Below are 21634 nucleotides of genomic sequence, written 5' to 3' on the forward strand. Positions count from 1 at the left end.
CTTTTGAATAAACTAGTGAGCTTTACATTTCTATTGGAAACGGTTAAGGCTGTTCATCATTTTCAGACGTACATAAAATGATCCTGCATTGAAGCATATTTGTCTGGATTAGTAAAGTCAAACATAAAGGTTTGAGTTGGGGGGGCCCAGGTGTGAGCGACTCCACCGCAGCTGTTTCTTCAGGTTAACCCCTGAACTCCCGCCTGAACCGAGCACGTTTTCTCCAGCTCGGCTTTAACCCAATCCAAAAGCTTCTGGAAAAAAGGTGCGAAAATAGCGACAGAACTGAGACGAAAACAAGGATGAAGATGTGCCAGAAACGTGACAAAAAAAAGACAAAAAAAAGACAAAAAATGTGACAAAAAAAGACAAAAAATGTGACAAAAATGTGACAAAAAAAGACAAAAAATGTGACAAAAAATGTGACAAAAAAAGACAAAAAATGTGACAAAAAAAGACAAAAAAACCGCAAAAAAGACAAAAAATGTGACAAAAAATGTGACAAAAAATGTGACAAAAAAAGACAAAAAGAGACAAAAAATGTGACAAAAAAAGACAAAAAAAACGCAAAAAAGACAAAAATGACAAAAAATGTGACAAAAAAGACAAAAAGAGACAAAAAAAGACAAAAAATGTGACAAAAAAAGACAAAAAAAAGACAAAAAATGTGACAAAAAAAGACAAAAAAAGACAAAAAATGTGACAAAAAAAGACAAAAAAAACGCAAAAAAGACAAAAATGACAAAAAATGTGACAAAAAAGACAAAAAGAGACAAAAAAAGACAAAAAATGTGACAAAAAAAGACAAAAAGAGACAAAAAAAAGACAAAAAATGTGACAAAAAATGTGACAAAAAAAGACAAAAAGAGAAAAAAAAAGAAAAAAAAAATGTGACAAAAAATGTGACAAAAAATGTGACAAAAAAAGACAAAATAAAGAAAAAAAAACAAAAAAAAACAAAAACAAAAAAACAAACAAACAAAAACAAAAAAGACAAAAAAAGACAAATAATGTGACAAAAACTAAGGTAAATAACTGGTGCCCACGAGTGGCGCATATCGGTGTTTCCTTCCAGGGAAAAGTGTTTCCGGGTTAGTCCTGTTGTGTTGTGATTCTGTGCTGATGTTGTGTCGTTGAGCCTGACTGAGATCCTCGTAATAGCTGCGGAGAATGACTCGCTCTGAGACCAGCCTTCAGTGACCGGCTAATAACCCACACAAAATAGTCCCGTAGTCTGGCAGATTTAGTGACTTTAGTCAATGAAAAACACATTTATTATAAATGTTAGGTTTGTGGGACCCTGGTATAAGCGGATTAAACAACGAGGAGCCGCGTTAGACGTTATAATGCAGGAGGAACTCCGCTGCGCGTCGTGGTGTTCTTGACTCAGCGTGCATTATAACCATCTAATGCACGGCTCCTCGTTGTTTAATCCTTACTTAAATCCTTTCTGTGTGGAGTTTGCATGTTCTCCCAAACAGAAAAGTCTGCAATATAAAATATTCCAATGCAAAACAGATGGAAGTCGACATTTTTATACTCACTACTGCCACCTCAGGTCTTACGCGTAACTACAGGTTCTACATTAGGCTCGTGCTGTCGGAGCTTTGGGCCTGAAGCACCAACTCTCTGAGACCTGACATTGCAGGATTTTAGCAGCAGGTGTGGTGAACATCATCATTCTGCACATCAGGAAAATACTGCACTTTAAAAACTCCCAGATAACTGATAACTTTTCAGCCTTCCCCGTCTCTCCTCTTGTACGGCTTGGCATTTGGCCTCATCTGCATGTCAGTCCTCTCCCACTCTGCAGAGCTGGAGGCCGAGGTCGTCTGAGGCCGATGTGGCTGTGAGTGAGCGGACACTATAGAGCAGTCTGTGTGCACTCACTGGACCCACATTATATCAGCCCATGACTTTGTTTGGGCACTTTTATTGGAAGAATATAACTGTTTGCTCATCCTTAAATCCACCGTGAAAATACAGTCAAATAAAGCGTGAGAGTTTAGAGTTTAAAGAAGGACCTGGAGTTGCTTCAGCCGTGCAGTAATCCTGAAGCTCTGATCTGTATTTCTTGGATCTGATCTATTAAGAGTCTCCACAGTTCATTACAGTGACATCGATTCGTAAGCATTGAGTGTTGAGATTTGTGGAGTTTCCTCCCATCTCAGTTTAAAAACGACTAAACTCACCCTTTGTGTTGCTTATTGTGAGATGTTTTGGTAAGATTTCCCGGTAATAACGACAACACAGCGACGCTCCCTCGTCTCTCACACGTTATTCACAGATATCGATGTTCCACGTGTGGCACAAAAGGCGACTGAGATCACACAGTAATCCAGTTCTTTACACTCTCGCAACAACATTTTCACTTCAGCTGCTCCTACAGAGTCCACACGTTTTGTACACCTCATCTCTATCTTGAATTCTATAGCTTTGAACTAACAATGAACTTACATACAAAACATACAACCATAAATTCAAACCTGGCCTGATCCGTTATTTACATTTTGCTCCAAACAAAGGCAAATTTGTGCATAAAATGTGTTAAAATGCCACATTAGGATAATTCCACAGCCTGTGTACATTCTTACATACAGTAGAAGTTTTTTAAAAGACTTCAACGCCAAAGTGTCTAGAAGTCTCAGTTATGGATGAAATGTCCACATTTAGCTGCTTGGGCTCCACACTGGAAACATGACTGTCTTAAATGAGCAAAATGGCTCATCTAAGGTAATATCCACATGAAGACAAAACACCAGGCCTGTGTGAGGCGCTGTGACGCTAACATAGATAATAGAACAAAATGAAGACGATGAAAGAGTGTGAAAATGAAGCTGATTGAAGGATTTCGGATCTACAGAAGAGATGAGGAGGAGAGTTTATTCTTCTGTCAGTGACTTTTCCCGTCAGTCCAAACACACAGACTGACTCGTGTTTTTCTACTCGTCACCTGTGGCTTGTGGAGCAAAGAGGGGCGGAGTCAAACCATCACAGATCCATGAGGAAAACTCAGTATCAGGTCAGTAGATTCTGGATCACAGACTCTGGAGCTGTGATGTCATCGAGACGTCGTAACAACGGAGCCACGTAAACGGCCTTTTCAGATCTTTCCTCTGGGACCTGGTTTGGGAAATGTTGGTTTACAGAAACGCCCAAAACGCCGGCTCGTATGGACGAGACACTGGACTGATAAATATCTGTGTTTGGTCCTCAGCTGGACTTCGTATGGACACGGCCTGAGAGTAGATACAAATGCTAACGCCAAAGTAACAAGAAGAAATCCCACTTGAAATCAGACATTTACAAATACTTCTTTTTCACTTGAAATGATACAAAATAAAACAGAAACAGAAAAACAGAAAAAGAGTCCTCATTCCCTTGGAGAAAAGAGGTTTTTATCTTACTAAAGACTTGACAAAACCAGCTGAAACTTTAGATTTAATCTCTGAAACCATGTCTTTTCTTCCTTAAGTTGATTATTCTTTTCCACGTTTATGGACTAAAACAACACAAATACTAAACTTGATGAAGACAGTCCTGCCTCCACTTACATTTCTGAACAATACTCGTCTCGTTTATGGCCGACGGCTCCGACACAAGCCGACGTGTGCATGTGCCTGTGTGCACGTGGTAAACGAGCATCAACACAAGCCTCTGCAGCAGATGGGCCTGAACCATCACAGCCGAGTGCAGATGTTCAAGCCCAAGACAAAACCCAGCCGAGCAGAGGAAACAACGGAAGTTTAATCCGGCAGCGAGCGGAACGCGAGCGGAGCCGCCGCCGCCGCGTGATGTGGAGCGGCGGGTCGCAGAGTGTCTGTCGGAGTAAAGGATCTTTGGAGGAGGTTTGAGATGAAGGACAGAAAACATGTTCAGAGAGCGGCGTTTAGAGGTTCAAGATGATTTCAGTCAAAGTTCACGGTCGGAGGTATCGGTGCTTTCTGGAGACGTCACTGCAGCTTATGTTACGCTTTCATTTGAGAGCATTTACGGCACAGAGTCATTACATTTTAGCTTCATGTTGCATGATTTGGAAAAAGAAAAGAAAAGTGGATCTACTTTGTGCTTTTGAAACTGTTGGCTTTCGTGCATTCCTTGTTTGTGGTGAAGTAAGTAAATTCATAACAATATAAGCACACAGTATTTATACATGAATATAATGGAAATGAATACATATTTATACATGTTTGGACCAACCCATATGGATCTTTGGTCCGAGACCGATATGAAGCGGGTTGGCCGACATATAGGCCAATATTTTAAGTAATTTAATGTGATGTTGTATTGTTTTTATCTCTCAAATAGCCTCGAGTTAAACATGTATTATTATAGTAAAGGTTTCAATCATAGAGGATAATCATAGACATGAAGCAAATAAATTCTAAGTATTCAAAATACAATGTTAGGAAAGTATTCAGTATTCTGTAACTACAGCACACTGCAGACACGGAGCACACAATACCATCCCATCAGGCTGTGTCCACATGCCCGCAATGTTCCATCAAAACACTACAAAAGGAACTTTCGCAACAGTTCGTGTTTCACTGAAAAAAACATGGATTCTGCTCATGATGTCGAAGCAAAAAGAAGCTCCTGTTTGTCGGTGATGTTTGTGATGTTTGTCGGTGATGTTGGTGTTGTTTGTCCTTTTTTTGGCATTGATTGTTGGTGTTGTTTGTCAGTGATGTTGGCGTTGTTTGTCGGTGTTGTTGGCGTTGTTTGTCGGTGTTGTTTGTGATGTTTGTCAGTGTTTTTTCCGTTTTTTGTCAGTCTTGTCGCTGTTGATTGTCAGTGATGTTTGTGATGTTTGTCGGTGATGTCGGCGTTGTTTGTCGGTGTTGTTGGTGTTTTTTGTCAGTGTTTTTTGTCAGTGTTTTTGCCGTTATTTGTCGGTGTTTTTGCCGTTATTTGTCTGTGATGTTGGTGATGTTTATCAGTGATGTCGGTGATGTTTGTCAGTGTTGTCAGTGATGTCGGCGTTGTTTGTCGGTGATGTTGGTGTTGTTTGTCAGTGTTTTTGCCGTTATTTGTCGGTGTTGTTGGCGTTGTTGGTGCAGGCTGCTGGTTCCTACCGGTGACTTTGAGCTGGGTGGTCCTCCGCACCACCCTGGAGCCGTACTGCAGCTCGCAGGTGTAGTTGCCCGCGTCGCCCTCCTCCACCTCCGGGATCCAGATGTGGGTGTTGTTGGTGACGATGGAGCTCCTGAACTCCACCCGCTCGCACTCCTGACAGAAAGTACGGAAGTCAGTGCCCACAAAGAGGCCCACACTATTTTCCAGCACTCACTATTACCCAGTGTGTGTTGTTGTACATGTCACAGTGCAGTAGAAGTACTAAAGTATTACCTTGTACCAGGCCATCTGCGGCTGCTTGTACAGGGCCAGATAATCCTCCAGGTCTGGGCAGGAGATCATTTTGCTGTGGGTGACCTCGGCCTTCTCCAGGTGTCTGATCTTTGAGCTGAAGCACTTCCCCTCGTCGCTCTCCTCCACCGTCATCTGCATCGACACCTTCATACAGTACGTCGAGTTCCTGCAAACACAGGAGAACACAACGTTTAGTACGATTCCAAACACCTGACGAGGGAAACGACAAAAGGACCATTTAACAGTATTTGTCATATTGTCGACCATTCAGAGCGAGCAGCATAACAGCTTTATTCCATGGTCTGGGTGAACACTGGACTGTGGGGGGGCTGGACACGAGTGGTGGAAATGAGCAGGTCGTCATGACAAACATCTCCACACAAAAGGAACTTCTCAGTGTAAAACATGTCACACACATGAACAAAATGGCCGCCCTCAGTGGCCACAGCAGTCAGCTTTTATACCTCTCCTCATGGGAAGGACCTTCCACCGATAAGTACCATGAGCTTGATGGGTAAGTTCCAAATATAAGTTCAGCTGGTAAACTGAATGAATAAAGACAAAATAGAAACCAAACATCAAATACAAAAGGAAACTCAAAGCAAAGTGTAAACCAGTTTCCCCCCTGCCACATGGTTCAGCCTGCGTTTTCAAAATGGCCGACAAAGACCACGCCTTCCCTTTGTTCCAACCATGTGGGGTAAGTTTTATACTGAGTAAATAAATAAATACACAAAGTTTCAAATGGACAATGAGAAGTGCGATCACTGACTTAAATAAATGAATGAATCCGGTGGTTCTGGTTTGCTGATGGATTTTGCAAATGTAACAAACAAAACAACCAAAATAAAGAATGGGACAAACCCGCTCTATCACATCGACTCTGACTGGCTGGAGGGTGTCGGCTAAAAAGTGAGGCTACACGGTCTCGTTCGTGCCTCCTCATCGTCCATTTATCTCTGATAATGGGCATTATCCCTTACATCGTATAGTACTTTAGGACCGCACCTCGCCCTGTCAGGAGACCGCCCAGTTAGGAATCAGAAGGAAGTTTAATAATAAGCCTTCTTTTAGTGGTTCACCCACCGGCAAAACATGTGATATATGCCTTAAACTGTCACAAGCAGAAGATTTCTTTATTTAATCGGCACCACTGATACGTCTCATTCATTTGTTCCTATTCTCATTATCCTCAATGATCGGATCATTCATGACCCTTTGGTTCACATTTCTGACGGAGAAATGAGCTGTGTTGAGTTTGCTTTTTCCAGGCTCACTGCTGTAATGCTTTTTCACCACCAGATGGCGCCGACACGGTGTGGCCGTGCAGTGAGATACAGGTATGAAAGTGTGTGATCCACAGGAATCATCTCTGCCCCACCGGACCTCATCTGAACAACTCCTGCTGTAATGGATTAGATTAAAGTCTTTCCATTTCTCTTTGGCTTTTCCCGAATGAATCTTCTTTTTTACTTGTACATTTATAAATGAAATGAACCATTTTACTACATCTTGCACTAAACGACTCTTCAAGCTTAGAAATGAAAAGGGAAATGCAACATGAACGGCCGTCACATATTTATCCATATTAACGATGCTCTGAGAACTTGTTTTATGATAAATGAGTTAAAGCAGACCTGGTTGATGGAATTTAAAACCCCGTCATTACTTCTATAGGTTTTCTGAAATGTTTGGACACAGTCACTTCCGCGCAGCTTCCACACGATGAAAAAGGCTTTGGTTCATTTGTTTGTGGCTCCACATCCCTGATCCTCCATCTGCCGTACACCTGCTCCGTGTTTACTGTGAGGACTGTGTGGGTTTGTTTAACGTGGATGCTCAACATACGAGTTCACAAAAATGTCCAATTCAACATTTGTTTGAACGAGCGAGTCACTGTACAGAGAAGTGCTGACGAAACACGGAAAAGCCTTTTGAAATTAATGTACAAAGACCATAAAGAAGGTAAGTTCATTCACAGAGAGAATGTTTCGATGTTTTTATTCCTCGGCTGGTGTTTAACTCCAGATAAAGAATGTGAAATTGAAGCTTTATTTAAAAACCTTAACCTTCTCTGACACAAAGACTGATAAAACTTCATTTCATCGCACTTAGTTTGAGAGTTCTTGATCTGCTTTGCAATAATACTCTTTCTTTAAACAGAGCCAAGATCCTGAAGCACTCGCTCTCTGCTCCTGCTCCCAATCACACTGTTCATCAGGAAGTGCCTCCTTTACGGATTTCAAACACTCCTGCTCCGTCCTGTTGTTGATGATCTTCAAAGAATTCACTTTTTGTGGCAGATTCATCTTCATGGTTTTACTCTTGCCATTAAAGGGACTATACAGAGTTTAAACTAAGTATTTCCCCTTCCATGTTCCTCCATTTCCTCATGTAGAATGAGCTCAGACCTGTTCTCCACAACTGCCTCTGAAATCCTGTCACTTAGAAAGGTGTTCCTTCAGGTCCAAAGTTCTGTCGGCACGAGCTTAACACACAGAACTGCAGTTACGGGTAAGACCTGAGGTGGCAGTAGTGAGCATAAAATGACCAACTTGCATCTAGTGTCTTTAATTAATCAGCCACTAAGAGCCCCCACAGCTGCAGTACTGTGGAGGCGTCACAAGAGGCGCTGCAGGAAACACAGAAGGGAGAAGGTGAAAGACTTGTGGAGCGGAGCGAGCTGCGCAGGAGGAAGGAGGAGGAGCTGACCAGTGCAGGACACCATGCTCTGAAACAGGGACAGACCCAGGAGGCGCTGCAGCGTTTCAGAGGATCAGAGGAGACTGAAGGCAGAGCTCCGGTTTCCCCGACCTCAAAAACATCCTCAGGACTGACCCTGATCTGCCCAATGACGACAAAGCTTCACTTATCACACACTTATCTGACCTTCAGGAAAACCTTCAGACGAGAACTGAGAACGAGGACTGTAGACTGTGGACTGAGGACTGTAGACTGAGGACTGTAGACCAAGGACTGTGGACTGTAGACCAAGGACTGTGGACTGTGGACTGAGGACTGTAGACCAAGGACTGTGGACTGAGGACTGTAGACCAAGGGCTGTGGACTGAGGACTGTAGACTGTGGACTGTGGACTGAGGACTGTAGACCAAGGGCTGTGGACTGAGGACTGTAGACCAAGGGCTGTGGACTGAGGACTGTAGACTGTGGACTGTGGACTGAGGACTGTAGACCAAGGACTGAGGACTTTAGACCGAGGACTGTGGACTGTGGACTGTGGACTGAGGACTGTGGACTGTAGACCAAGGACTGAGGACTTTAGACCAAGGACTGTGGACTGTGGACTGAGGACTGAGGACTGAGGACTGTGGACTGTAGACCAAGGACTGAGGACTGTAGACCAAGGACTGTGGACTGTGGACTGTAGACCAAGGACTGAGGACTTTAGACCGAGGACTGAGGACTGAGGACTGTGGACTGTGGACTGTGGACTGAGGACTGTAGACCAAGGACTGTGGACTGAGGACTTTAGACCAAGGACTGTGGACTGAAGACTTTAGACCAAGAACTGTGGACTGAGGACTGAGGACTGAGGACTGGGGACTGAGGACTGTGGACTGAGGACTGAGGACTGAGGACTGAGGTCTGAGCGGCGCTGTCGAGGCCAGAGGCGGGAGCTGTGGAAGTGTTCTGAGCTTGTTTTCGTGGCAGATGGAGCTCACTCACTCACTCAGAGGAAACGCTCATTCTTCTGTGTTTAAGCACTTTTCATCTGAAAATGTTCCTGTCCTTCACTTTACTTATCGAGCGAGACATTTATGCATCACGACAGGCCTGACGTTAACAACATCAAACTGGGACAAAGTGCCAGCCCTAAATGTGATCGACTCATTTGGAGCCTGTGGTGTTTCTCGATACAATACAATGATTAAAAAACACTTAGGAATCACTAAATCCTTCAAAAGAGAAAGGGGTGGTCTTAAAGCTAGTGATGGCCGGAGCTTGTGTTGCTCTTCCTGAAGCGTCAGAGCCTCTTTCAGTAACATCTGGTCACGTGACCGTCTCAAACTGCTTCATTCTGTGAGCTGTGTATCGTGTCTTAAAGCGGGTCAGCGGCTCCGAGCGTCACCGAGCCGCCTTTAAACAACGTCCATACAGTGATGAGGTCAGTGTTCAGACAGAATGAAGCCGCTCAGAGACTCAAAACATCAACTGTGTGTGTAAAGAAATGTGCAGTTGGAGAAACAGTCCTTATGCATTTTAATCAAAGCGCTTTAACATGTTCTACAGCCGGTTCTGCAGCTCTGCCTTTGCCACTGTTGCTCCTCCTCCTTTTCCAGATTAAAGCAGGATAAAGTTCGACTCGGTCCTGAGGAGCAGCAGCGTTTAATTCTCCGTTTAAATCTCTCTCCCTGAAGGTGACTCTGGTTCATTCTGTGCATTTCGCAGCCGGTTTCTCCCAAGTTCACCTCCGAACACAAAGAAGCATCGATCCCTCCGAGCCTTTACAATGAAGACCCCCCCCCCACACACTCATCACATCCACCGCCCTCCCCCACACTCATCACAGCCGGCCCCATCTGAAGGAGCTAAACCACCAAATCCCATCAACGCAGCGGCTTTTTCACTGGGACGAGTCGCACAGTCCTCCTGTAATTGACCTGGTGAGCAGTGGTGCGTTCAAAGACCCGCTGTACGAGTGTCAGGGTGGTGTGTTCAAAGACCCGCTGTACGAGTGTCAGGGTGGTGTGTTCAAAGACCCGCTGTACGAGTGTCACATGACTACAGTGTGTACGGGTCACATGACTACAGTGTGTACGGTTAGTGCTAGATCGTACGCTCCGGACGGACAGTCTGCTGCGAAAACGTGAGATATCATGACACAAATGAAGGTTAGGGCCAGGGAAATGGTTAACCTCTTAACTCCCGCCTGAACCCAGAGGATCTTTTTCCTCACGTCATCAGATTTTTTTCCCAACATTTTTTTGTTGGGTGTTCAACTCATTTTTGTAACTTTTTGGTCATTTTTTTAATCAAATTTTTGTAATTTTTTTGGTCACATTTTTGTCATTTTTTTTTGTCACATTTTGTCACATTTTTGTCATTTTTTCGTCAATTTTTAATCCATTTTTTGTCACATTTTTGTAATTTTTTTAAATCAATTTCTTGTGACATTTTTGTGACATTTTGCCACTTTTCATCCATTTTTCGTCACATTTCCATCACTGTTTTCGTCTCAGTTTTGTTGCTATTTTCACACCTTTTTTCCAGAAGCTTTTGGATTGGGGTAAAGCCAAACTGGAGAAACTGTGCTCGGTTCAGGTGGGAGTTAAGGGGTTAACTTTACGAATTAGGGTTAGGATTAGGATTATTTGTATTTTTAGACAAACCAACTCATAGATCTATACAAAATCCCAGCAGACTGTCCCTCCGGAGCACACGATCTAGCACTGACCCAGGGTGTACGGGTCACACGTGTTCCAAAACTTTAAGCCACACGACTGCCTACACGTTTGCATCGCCTAAGTTTTACAATTGCACAAAACTGTCCTTTGGCCGCATTTGAAAGCGCCAATTTTCTCGAGATTGAGCTAGGAAAACAAGTCCTTGCATTATGTCGGACTTTATAAGAGATCAATTACAAACAGGCGAGGCAAAAGAGAGAGAAAAGTATGGGAGAAGTTTTGGAGAAGTCGTTCTGCCAGATGGTTCTCCTGCAGACCAACTTGTAAGGCACCGTACAAAACGGGTACATTCGCCATAGTTGTGTTCCCGAGACAACAGCGCAGCCAAAACAGCCTTTAAAGAGGGGGTGTTCTGCTTTAAAGAGGGGGTGTTCTGCTTTTGTCAGTCCCATAGCACCAGTCTATATCTCACTACAATGATGACAAACCTTCTGTTGGTCTGTAAATGCAGTAAATCAGAATAACTGCCTTGTATAAAATGTCTCTCTCAAAATGGCTGTAGTGAATGTCTTGAAATAGGCCTCTGTCTCTTTAAGAACCTCTGAGCCTTTAGACACGCCCCCTCCACACGCTGTCTGTGGCATCAGTGGGGAGGGGGTTCTGCTGAGGAGCAGTGGTTGGTTACTCGGCTGGTGACCAAAGCTCGGAGGCGTCTCCAGGAGGTGGGGGCGTTCCTAGGAGGACTCAGGCAAACCTATCCCTAAAATGGCCGCCATCAGAGTTTTTACAGATTACTCAGAAACACGTGAATGTGCCAAGGCAACACTTCAGCCATGTTTTTAATGAGGGAGTGACAGAATAACATGATGGAAAGCTTGAAAAAGTCCATTTTGCAGAACAACCCCCCTTTAATGACAACATTTATATACAACAAGGTGCCTCTCTCTGCAAAATCCAAACTTGTAGACAATTTTGTGGATTTCCGTTGCGCTGACTTGCGTCCATTCGATATTGTTTCTGGCAAAGGCTTCACAAGTGGCACAGGGACTCATCAATATTGGTATATATGTATGTATATATGTACGGTTCTGTGGATGCAGACTCCGTGATTCCTCAGACAGACCGTTTGTGATTAGGGCAAAGGACAAGGCCAAAAGTGAAAAAGCTGCTCTGTCACATTATTAAAGCGCTTGATTATGGGATTGGCAGAACAGCCGATATGTGGACAGATGGCTTCAGTGTGCGATCATATACAGCACTCACATGCCACTTGATCACCGAGGAGTGGGCACGACTGAGCCGCGGGATCTCTGCTTCGACGCAAACGAGAAGAAAACTGCAGTAAACATACACGACCAGATAAGCAGGGAATTCATTGACATCAGCGTGTCTCCTGAGCAACTTTCCAAGGTTGTTTTTGTCACGGACCAGGGCCCCAATATAAAAGCTGCTCTCACACGTCCTTAACAACATCCTGAAGCAAACATCTGAGGACGAAGGTGCTCCAAAGTGGCAAAGTGGCAAAACAATATAGACAGATCCATGAGCTGCTTGAAATCAAGGGACAAGAACAACGAATGGAGGGTCTCCAAGTGGAAGTGCTGAACACCGTTGGTGAGTTTCTGTCTGTGTTCAAAGACGCTTCAGGAGAAATGGAAGGTGATCGCTGTCCAACCATCAACAGCGTGGTTCTTTGGTACAACAAGCTCAAAACGCACCGTGAGCCAAGGTGCGCAGATCCCGACTACATTCAGTGTGTTCGCACTCGCGCCGGGAGGCTGGTAAACGTAAACTTTATCTTAACGAGGCACGTAGACTGATGGCAGCTTTTACGGCACAGCGGCCTCCTGCAGCAGGTACGTTACGCACGCTACAGGCCGGTGCGTAAGCAAGTATATGGATTCTTAGGCTTTTAATATTTTATGCATATAGCATCAAAAAGTTGGGTGACTAAATCCCCTTTCTTCGTTATTTAGTGTCAGTGGAGGAGCTGGAGGAGCTGGAGAGCAGCGAGCTCAGGCTGTCTGAGGAGGAGGCGTGTGAAGGTTAGGCTACGTTGACGATAGCCTTTCGAGCTTGCTTTTTTTTTTACTATTAGCCTATTATTAATAACAATAGAATCACCCTCGATGATTGTCATGATGATATTCTTGCCTTTTGGAAAGATCACCGACGCGATTATCCTAAATTGTCCGTTGTTGCTAAAGCTGTGTTGTTGCTGCTACGAGCGCTTCCAGTGAGCGAACTTTCAGCTCAGGTGGTCGCGTACTGGAGGCAAGAAGACATAGATGAAATCCCGGAACTGTGGACTCTATTATGCTCTTTCTCCACCGTGCTGCTAAATCTACTGCTTAAATACCGGCTTGTTAAAATATGGATAATAAGTCTGACATTTAGAGCGCATTGGTTAGCGATTTGTTCAGAATCCATTTCTGACTTTGGAGATGTTGATATTTCTGAAGGTTTTTGTTCCGATATCATTCTGTAAATTGATCTTTTCATGTCAATTAAAAGTTTCACGTTGATGTTTTTAATTGAAAAAGAGTTGTCCTTGTTTTTTGAGAATCAAACGACGGTTTAAATATACGCGGGTTTGGGTTGAGTCGGGAAATCAAAGGGCACTTACGGGTCGGGCGGGCCGGGTCATTAAAAAAGCTGACCCGCGCATCACTAGTGTGTACGGGTCACACTAGTCATGCGTCACATGACACACGGTGTGAAACAGTTGTTGACCTGTATTTGTTGTTTCAGCCGGAGCCTGAGATGAAGTTGTGTTTGTTGGACCTGGAAGTGTTGATTGATTAAGTTAAGCTTGAAAGACGCGAGGCCTGTCCTGGTGCCTCCCTGTCCTTAATATGCAGTAAATGACCTGTGGGTCACATTTATGAACGTTTATTATGGAAACACCAGGAGGAGGAAAACAGAGAGAGAGACGCCGCCACATCCCACTCTCTGTGCTCTCCATCAGCCGTCTAAACCAGTGTGTTTTCTCCTCCACTGGTGCGCAGCCTCTCCCTCTCCCCCCTCTCCCCTCTCTCTCCCCTCTCTCCTCTCTCTCTCTCCCCTCTCCATCTTTCTCTCTCCTTTCTCTCTCTCCCCCCTCTCTCCCTCCTCTCTCTCCCCTCTCTCTCCCCCTCCCCTCTCTCTCCTCTCCCCTCTCTCTCCTCTCTCTCTCCCTCCTCTCTCTCCCCTCTCTCTCCCCCTCCCCTCTCTCTCCTCTCTCTCCTCTCTCTCCCCTCTCTCTCCCCCTCCCCTCTCTCTCCCTCTCTCTCCCCCCTCTCTCTCTCCCTCTCTCTCCCCCCTCTCTCCCTCCTCTCTCTCCCCTTTCTCTCCCCCTCTCCTCTCTCTCCTCTCTCCTCTCTCTCCTCTCTCTCTCCCCCCTCTCTCTCCCCTCTCTCTCCCCCTCCCCTCTCTCTCCTCTCTCTCTCCCTCCTCTCTCTCCCCTCTCTCTCCCCCTCCCCTCTCTCTCCTCTCCCTCCTCTCTCTCTCCCTCTCTCTCCCCCCTCTCTCCCTCCTCTCTCCCCTCTCTCTCCCCCTCCCCTCTCTCTCCCCCTCTCTCCTCTCTCTCCTCTCTCTCTCCTCTCCTCTCTCTCCTCTCTCTCTCCCTCTCTCTCCTCTCTCCTCTCCTCTCTCCCCTCTCTCTCCTCTCTCTCTCCCCCCTCCCTCCCCCCTCTCACGCACAGCCAGGCAGAGTCAAATACGGCATGTTTAGTTTGGCTCTATGCAAACGATCTGGTCGGTGAACGTCTGCCTTCGTGTCCGGAATACAAAAACTGTAAAGGCTTTATACTTTATAATAATATGATGTATGAAGAGCATGAGATGAGGCGGCTCGTACTTCAGTGGTGGGAAATATATGTGCACAAGATAATGTTGACATTGCTGTTTGTGAGGGTAAAGGAAGAGCAGGTCCCTCATGCTCCTCTTCATGGAGCCTTTACTCGTCTCCCTTTGTATTAAGTTTTCTTTGTTTGGTTGATTTCCTTTCGCTCCATGGAAACCTGGCTGTGTGAGCCCCGGCCTGTGATTGGAGGACTGGTTTCCCGCTGTGTTCTGGTTGGCTGCTGGTCCCTGGTCTCTGAACATCTGAGCCCAGTGAACCTCCTGCTGCAGCCTCACCTCTCAAACGCCACGCCCTGGAACACTCGGGGCGGCTGGTCTTTGTGGCGAGCACCAGCCGCCATTTTGTCTGTGCTCCTTCGAGTCTGTCAAGCCTTTGTGTGTTTTCAAGGAACAAATGTGTCTTTGTTTTCACTCTGACCGATGGAGCTGAGTCGGGGGTAAAACTCTCGATTTACTGATCGATCTACGTTCCCGCCCTCACCTGTGGTCATGTGATCTGGGTAATGACCGAAAGGACGAGATCGTGGATACAAGCGGCTGAAATGAGCTTCCTTCACAGGGTCACCTTCTGCAGGAGGTGGTCCAGGCATGTCCTATTGGGACAAGGCCTCATAGACCCAGGACACGCTGGTGACTATGTCTCCGACCTGGCCTGGTGTGGCCTCGGGGTCAGAACAGCTGGAGGAGGTCGCGGTCCCCCAGAACAGCTGGAGGAGGTCGAGGTCCCCCCAGAACAGCTGGAGGAGGTGTGCGTGGATCGGGATGTCTGGGCGTCTCTGCCTCCGGCCCCGGATATCGGCGGGACGGTGGCGCAGCGGTTAGCGCTCACGCCTCACAGCTAGAAGGTCCCGGGTTCGATTCCCACCTGGACGGGGCCTTTCTGTGTGGAGTTTGCATGTTCTCCCCGTGTCTGCGTAGGTTTCCTCCGGGTACTCCGGTTTCCCCTACCACTAAAAACATGCACAATAGATTCCCCTCTGGAGCCAGGACTCCCCTGAAAGAGAGATTCTTAATCTCAGTGGGACTTTCCTGGTTAAATAAAGGTCAATAAAGCAAAGAAAATGGATGGAACTTTGTAAAAAGTGTAAATATTAGTAAATTACAGCCTTTAATTTGTGCTTTTTACATCTTGGTTTGTGTTATTTTTCCCAGTCAGAGCAGTGTTCACTGTTAAATGATTGGGGAATGGGCTCGATTACTGATTTTTTTTCTGAAAACCAGCGGGGCCTTTGCTTACAGAGAGAGACAGGTCGACACTAACACTGAGCACAGGGGGGGAGGGGTCAGAACAGCCTCTGGGGTTTCCCGTTTAAAAGCCATTTCCACATCACGCTCAGTAACTTTCAGAACTCCCTCAGAGCCAATGACGACGGCGTCTTTGACTGGTGTGAGGAAACATGGTCCAGCCCTGTTTCCCGTCGCCTGTGCCGTCTCTCTAACTTTACTCCTCTGCTTTGAAAGCTGTAAACTCTGGGAGCAGTGGGAGTGAGTGGCGGCGTGTGCGTTTACCTGAGGAGCGCCGGCGACAGGCGCTAAACGCCGCTGACACCGCCGCCTCGTGCCGCCTCGTGCCGCCTCGTGCCGCCTCGTGCCGCCTCGTGCCGCCTCGTGCCGCCTCGTGCCGCCTCGTGCAGCCTCGTGCCGCCTCGTACAGCCGGGTGTTTATGTGGACATTTGCATAATTGACTGCGCGCTGTTACATAGATCATCTCTTTAGCATTCTGCGGCGCCGCTGCGATGGAGGACAGATGGCCGTGGGATAAGGCCTCCATCAAAAATAAATAAATAAAAGCAAAAGGACACGGCAAAGGCAGCGAACAAACGGCGTTCATCCCAGTTCACCCTGGACAGAGCCCAACTTTGGCCGTTAGACCAGTTTATGAACCTGTGACGGGACCGTTTCTGCGGATTATCAAGCTCTTTATGTTTCAAACTTTAAACAGTTTAGTGAAAGATAAAGCGACGACAGGCGGAGCTCAGCACGACCACAACAAAACCAGACGCAGCTCAAGTTTACCTGGAGGCTCTGGAATCGCTGCAAAACAAAGGCTTTTCCACAGACGAGGAAACATCGGCTTCATGAAGTTATCCTGACGTAAGTTGTTTGTGAGAGGATCTTCGCGATGTCCTGGAGATCTCATGGAAACAAGGAGAGGCGGCACTCGAGCCCAACGTATGCAGAGAGTTAGCATGATGTTTATTTGATGATGTTTTGTCTGCGAGGTGGGGGCGACCCGGAAGTAGAAAGGCCGTCTTTCCCGCGGGTTTTCATTCATAAATATTGACAGATTTGACATCCACGTGTCCTGCTAAGGGGCCCCGTGATGACGCGTTCACCCAAATATGGTGTTTTTCCTCCTACGAGACGCTGGAGCGGAAAAGTGGAAGAACGGGCCGAGCATGCGCACTCGCTACAAAACTTCAGGGCTGGTTTTCTCTGAATGAGAGAAGCCGCACTCGGGCAGAGCCTGAGCCCTTATAGAAGCTCCCACAGACTCCACACTTTATAGGCTGAGACACAACAACATTCTGAAGGTTTTGTCAGAGGGATTTTTTAATATCTGATTCCTAGCCTGATTTATTCAGCTTTGAAACCAAGAAAACAGGCAGAATTTGAGTTTTTACAATTTTTTTTTGTTTAGATTATTGAAAAACTAAACAAAATATCCCAAATCCCTCTGAAAAAATCTTAGTCACTAATATGTCAATAAAATAAAACCATAACATTTTAATCTGGCTTCATTATTTTGATTTCGTTGCCCAAAATATAGGCAATTTTGGCCATTTTAATGCTCAAAATGCCTTATTTTTATGTGAAAACATAAAATGACAGAAAAAATGCAACACATTTTTTTCTCATCTTTATATCTGTGATGTTCACTTTCAAATTGACATCTCTACATTTAGTTTTTTTCCCCTATTCACCTGCAGTGTCTCGCCTTGAATCAGTAATGAATGTGCAGAGCTTTGGAGATTTTACTTCAAATACAAATTAGCGCAGGGGCGGACCGGGACTAAAACACGGCCCTGGACTCTGACCAGCCCGGCCCACACACGCCCACAAAGACATATTTTGACATCAATTTATAATAGGCCTAATTTTTATTGCACAATTGCTGTGTCACCGATGAACAACAGAGCTGTTAAACAAACAGAATAGAGATTTTTTTTTTTTACTGCTTCGCTGTGCAATTGCAAGGCCGGGTTACAGACTGATGGCCCTCAAGCCAGCAGCCCTTCTGTGCTCCTCCAGAACGGACCTAGGGCCAGTCCGCCCCTGAATGAGCGTCTAAAAGTGTCCTCTGAGCTAAAGGCTAATAAACATAATCTTACAATATAATTATACAGAGACAAAACAGTAATAGAGTCACCAGAGGCTCCATCAATCACAACTGTTCCATTCCGTAAAACTGCATTTGGTCAGTCGGCCATTTCGTTCTCTGGTCCGAAGCTGCGGAACTCACGACCCACAGAACTTAAAACCATACCTGAGTTTAAAATGTTCACTTCTAGGGTTAAGTCCTGGCTGAAAACAAACCAAAGCTGTGCCCGTGTGTAAACAGCACTGAGTCTGAGTGAACGTAGGAGTGAGCGAACACAGTGTGTGTGAGTGTGACTGACAAAGTTTATACAAATGTTGTATTTATGTATTTTATTATTGTAAACTGTGTAGAAAGGCCCAACCAGGGACATGAGCTGAGAACTAGCACCAGCTACAAGCTCTTCATGCATCGCATCAGCTGCAAATATTAATTGTAACTATGTTGATTGTATCGTTCCTGATAAATAAAAAAATAAAAAAAAGACATGTTGATGATAAATGAAACCACAGAAATGATATCAATGACATGAAAAGGACAAAACACGCGCTGCATTTTGAAGTGTTTTGAGATACTTCAAAATTAAATAGTCTTAAGAGTCACAGAAATACAGAAACACGACCAAGGAGCGTTTCAATCACTCATGTCTGTGTAAAACGAGGGAAACTTTTGTCCCGCTGCTGCACTAACGCTGCGAAATAAATGAACCACAATATTACCCGTGTACTGGTACTTATATTCACTGAACCGTATTATCAGGACTGTAAGTCATGCCAGAGTCAAGCCAAACATGCCTAATGAAGAAAAGACAACAGGCTGAATATGCGTACGGTTATGCTAACGGTTAGCTACAGGAAGCGTTGGTCACATAAACAGTTCAGAAAAAGAACAGACCAAACTCTCCAAATCACCACATCACTCACTGCCTTCACTTTCTCCCTGAAGCAGCAGCTCTGAGGGCCTCGGATTTGGATTTTGCTTCTCGAAATAGTGATATTTATCAAATGTAGCTAAATATAGCCACACAGAAAGTTATCTCTCAAACTTAAGTGGGAGCACAAAGGAAAAGAGCGATTACAGAGGCTTCATCTGTGGATCTCTGAAAACAAAACCTGACTCCGGGTCGTTTTGCCGTTCGAGAAAAGGCTCAGAAAAGTTAATTTGCAGAGAGCGAACCCTCGGGTGAGCGAGAGCAGAGAACACCCAAAGTTCCCCTTCTTTTTAATTGACTGATTGGTTTTCAGGCCGAAGCCTCCAGACGTCCTGCGTTATCTTCACCGTCTCCTCCGTCTGTCTAATTAAAGGGGATAAAACGGCGCAGATAAATTAAAGCCATACACAGTCTCCTCTGTCAGGCTCGCTCTTTAGAAACTTTTATTTAATTGGAGCTGAAGCCGAAAGAACCAAAGCAGTGCCAACCGCGCGATGATCCGCCGCTGACATCTTTTCGCCCGTGGAGATTCTTTTGTTTTGATTTCCTTTTGCGTGGTCTGCGGTTGATTTGTAATTACGGGCGAAGGAAGAGGGAGGTGAAGACGAGAGGAAAAAAGAAGAAGAAAATCGGAGCAATTTGTCCAAAAGTCTGGCTCCTCCGGGCTGAAAACACACGGCGAGGCGGCGGCGCTTCGGGAAGAGCTTGATCACTTTGAGGAACGCGCGACAGGCCTTTGGAGAAGTTTGGGAAAGTGGAAACGATGCAGGTTTTTCTGGCACGAGCACATGGCCAGGAAAGGAATATGTGGTTACTGAGGGGGGAACGAGCGGAGAACCAGCACAATGTGAGGATGACACCAGGGGAAACCGAGCAGACGGGCTCAGAGTGTCAGGAAGAGCTTTATTTGTCTCCACCACAGTCTTTCACCATCTCCTGAAGAGCTTCATCTGTTTTACTCTGCAGTGAACACCCAGCCCCTCCTGGAGCCACCTGAACGTGCTGGAGGGTTTGAGCCTGGATGATCCTGGAGCTTCGTGTTCCTGTAGGGTCTCCCACAGGTCCTGAAGGTGACGGCTCAGACACAGAGCGGCTCAGAAGATCCTCATGAGACCAGCAGGTGTAATGACAGTTCAATCAGGCAGGAACGAAGATACTGAATAATCCCTCTGAAACAACCTAATCTAGTAAAGTCTGCAGACGTAAGTGGAGCTGTTGTTTGTGGAGCGCTGTGACGCAGGAACTCAAAGAACTTAATCTGACACAACAGCGACGTTACGGTTAAATAAAGCTGTGATTTCACAGAAGAACGGACGGAAACAGACGTATCCCTGTGATCTGAAACCCAGGCTTTGTTTCTGTTTCCTTTAGTGACGGGACACGCGCGATTCGCTCGGTTTATCTGTGATCGCACGAGCGTCTTTTCTCCACTGAATCACAGGCGGAGAGATAACAGCACAGGCTTCTCAGGCGCAGCAGCACCGTCTACATGCAACAGGAATCAGGAACAGCAATTTTCTAGTTTTACCCAAATCTTAAAGCTTCTCAGCTGGAGCTTACACCATACACACCTCATTTGAAAGCTAAGACCAACAAAGCTCAGCTTCTTCCCTGGTTCTGTTTTCACAAACTGCAGAACTTGTGTATCCTGTGCCATAATGTGGAGATCTGTTACTGTGAAATGGATTTGACCCACTGTCCACATGTCATTGGCTTTTTTTTTCTTTACTTTTTAGCTTCCGCTCCACTGATCGTGTTTTCACAAAACCAACTGGAGAAAATGGACTCAATAAAGGCGGGACTTAAGAACATCTTAGTTTTAATGTCAGAGTAAAATAAAGACCAAACTCACCCTTCGCGATGCTCATTTTATTACTTTTCCAGACTCGCCTCTTTTCCAGGCACACTTTTTTTTAAATATCTCATTTCTTTCTGCAAAAAACAGGAATGTTTACAGATTTATTTGCACTTAAAAGTAGCCGATAAAGGGCTTTATCTCCAGGGGACGTCTCAGAGACGCCTCTGTGACTCGAGTCTCCAACTAACCAACCACTCGTCTCCAGGCCGGTGAGAAAGGCCATTGCGTAGACAGTCGTGACATTACTGCGATACCGCCCCCTAGTGGCTCGGGCGACTACAGGAGGTTTCCTATAACATGGAAACCAATGGGGACTTCACACGTGTCAAACACAGCTTTAAAGCATCGGCTCCAGACACTTCTGTTGTTTCTGGACATACAGAATACATACATACATATATGACAGAGGGGAGAGCGGGGCCTTTGCTCAGGTCGTGAATCGGCCAATGAGTCTTTTCGGTGAACAGTCATCGCTCCTGTGTGAGTCGACGCCATATTAGGTTCATACAGGTAATATTTCTAATGCCACAAAGACATTTCATCAAACAAAGGAATGAGGAGATTGTGATGCAGTAAATGGTGCTGTAGTTGGCGTTAGTATCCGGTGTAATGCTTTATAAGGAGCTGCTCCTCTGTGACTCTGGCTGTTGTTCTCCGTCCACTCCTTTGGCTGCGACTTGTTAAACATAAGTCACTCCTCGGTCCGTGCGACACTTTAGAGCCAGTAAAACACGTCCTCAGAACCTGCGCCGCCGCCGCTCAGGAACAAATGAGGTGAAACTGCTTTTTAAAAGGTGAAAGTGGGGATTTGTGGAGGCCATTTTGTGCCTGAGATGAGACATGCATCATATTAAAGCAGACGGGATTTATGTGCACGTTCTGTCCGGTGTGAGACGAGCCGGCTCTGACTCTCCTGCAGCATCTGAACATCTCTGCGTTTGAAGTA

The 21634-nt window shown here is 45.6% G+C and overlaps 1 protein-coding gene across 2 annotated transcripts in view; it reads right to left on the reverse strand.

Moving 5' to 3' along the window:
• Positions 1-21634, reverse strand: part of il1rapl2 (interleukin 1 receptor accessory protein-like 2) — a 545467-nt gene that overhangs the window by 110639 nt on the left and 413194 nt on the right. For both annotated transcript variants that reach the window (XM_079556204.1, XM_079556203.1), the window contains exons 5-6: positions 5350-5536; positions 5076-5229 (exon numbers count right to left, since the gene is read on the reverse strand). In XM_079556204.1, the coding sequence (XP_079412330.1) occupies positions 5076-5229; positions 5350-5536 (341 nt within the window). The remainder of the gene's footprint in view (positions 1-5075; positions 5230-5349; positions 5537-21634) is intronic.

The sequence above is a fragment of the Gobius niger genome (assembly GCF_951799975.1).
Source record: "Gobius niger genome assembly, chromosome: 5".
In the NCBI taxonomy this organism is placed as follows: domain Eukaryota; kingdom Metazoa; phylum Chordata; class Actinopteri; order Gobiiformes; family Gobiidae; genus Gobius; species Gobius niger.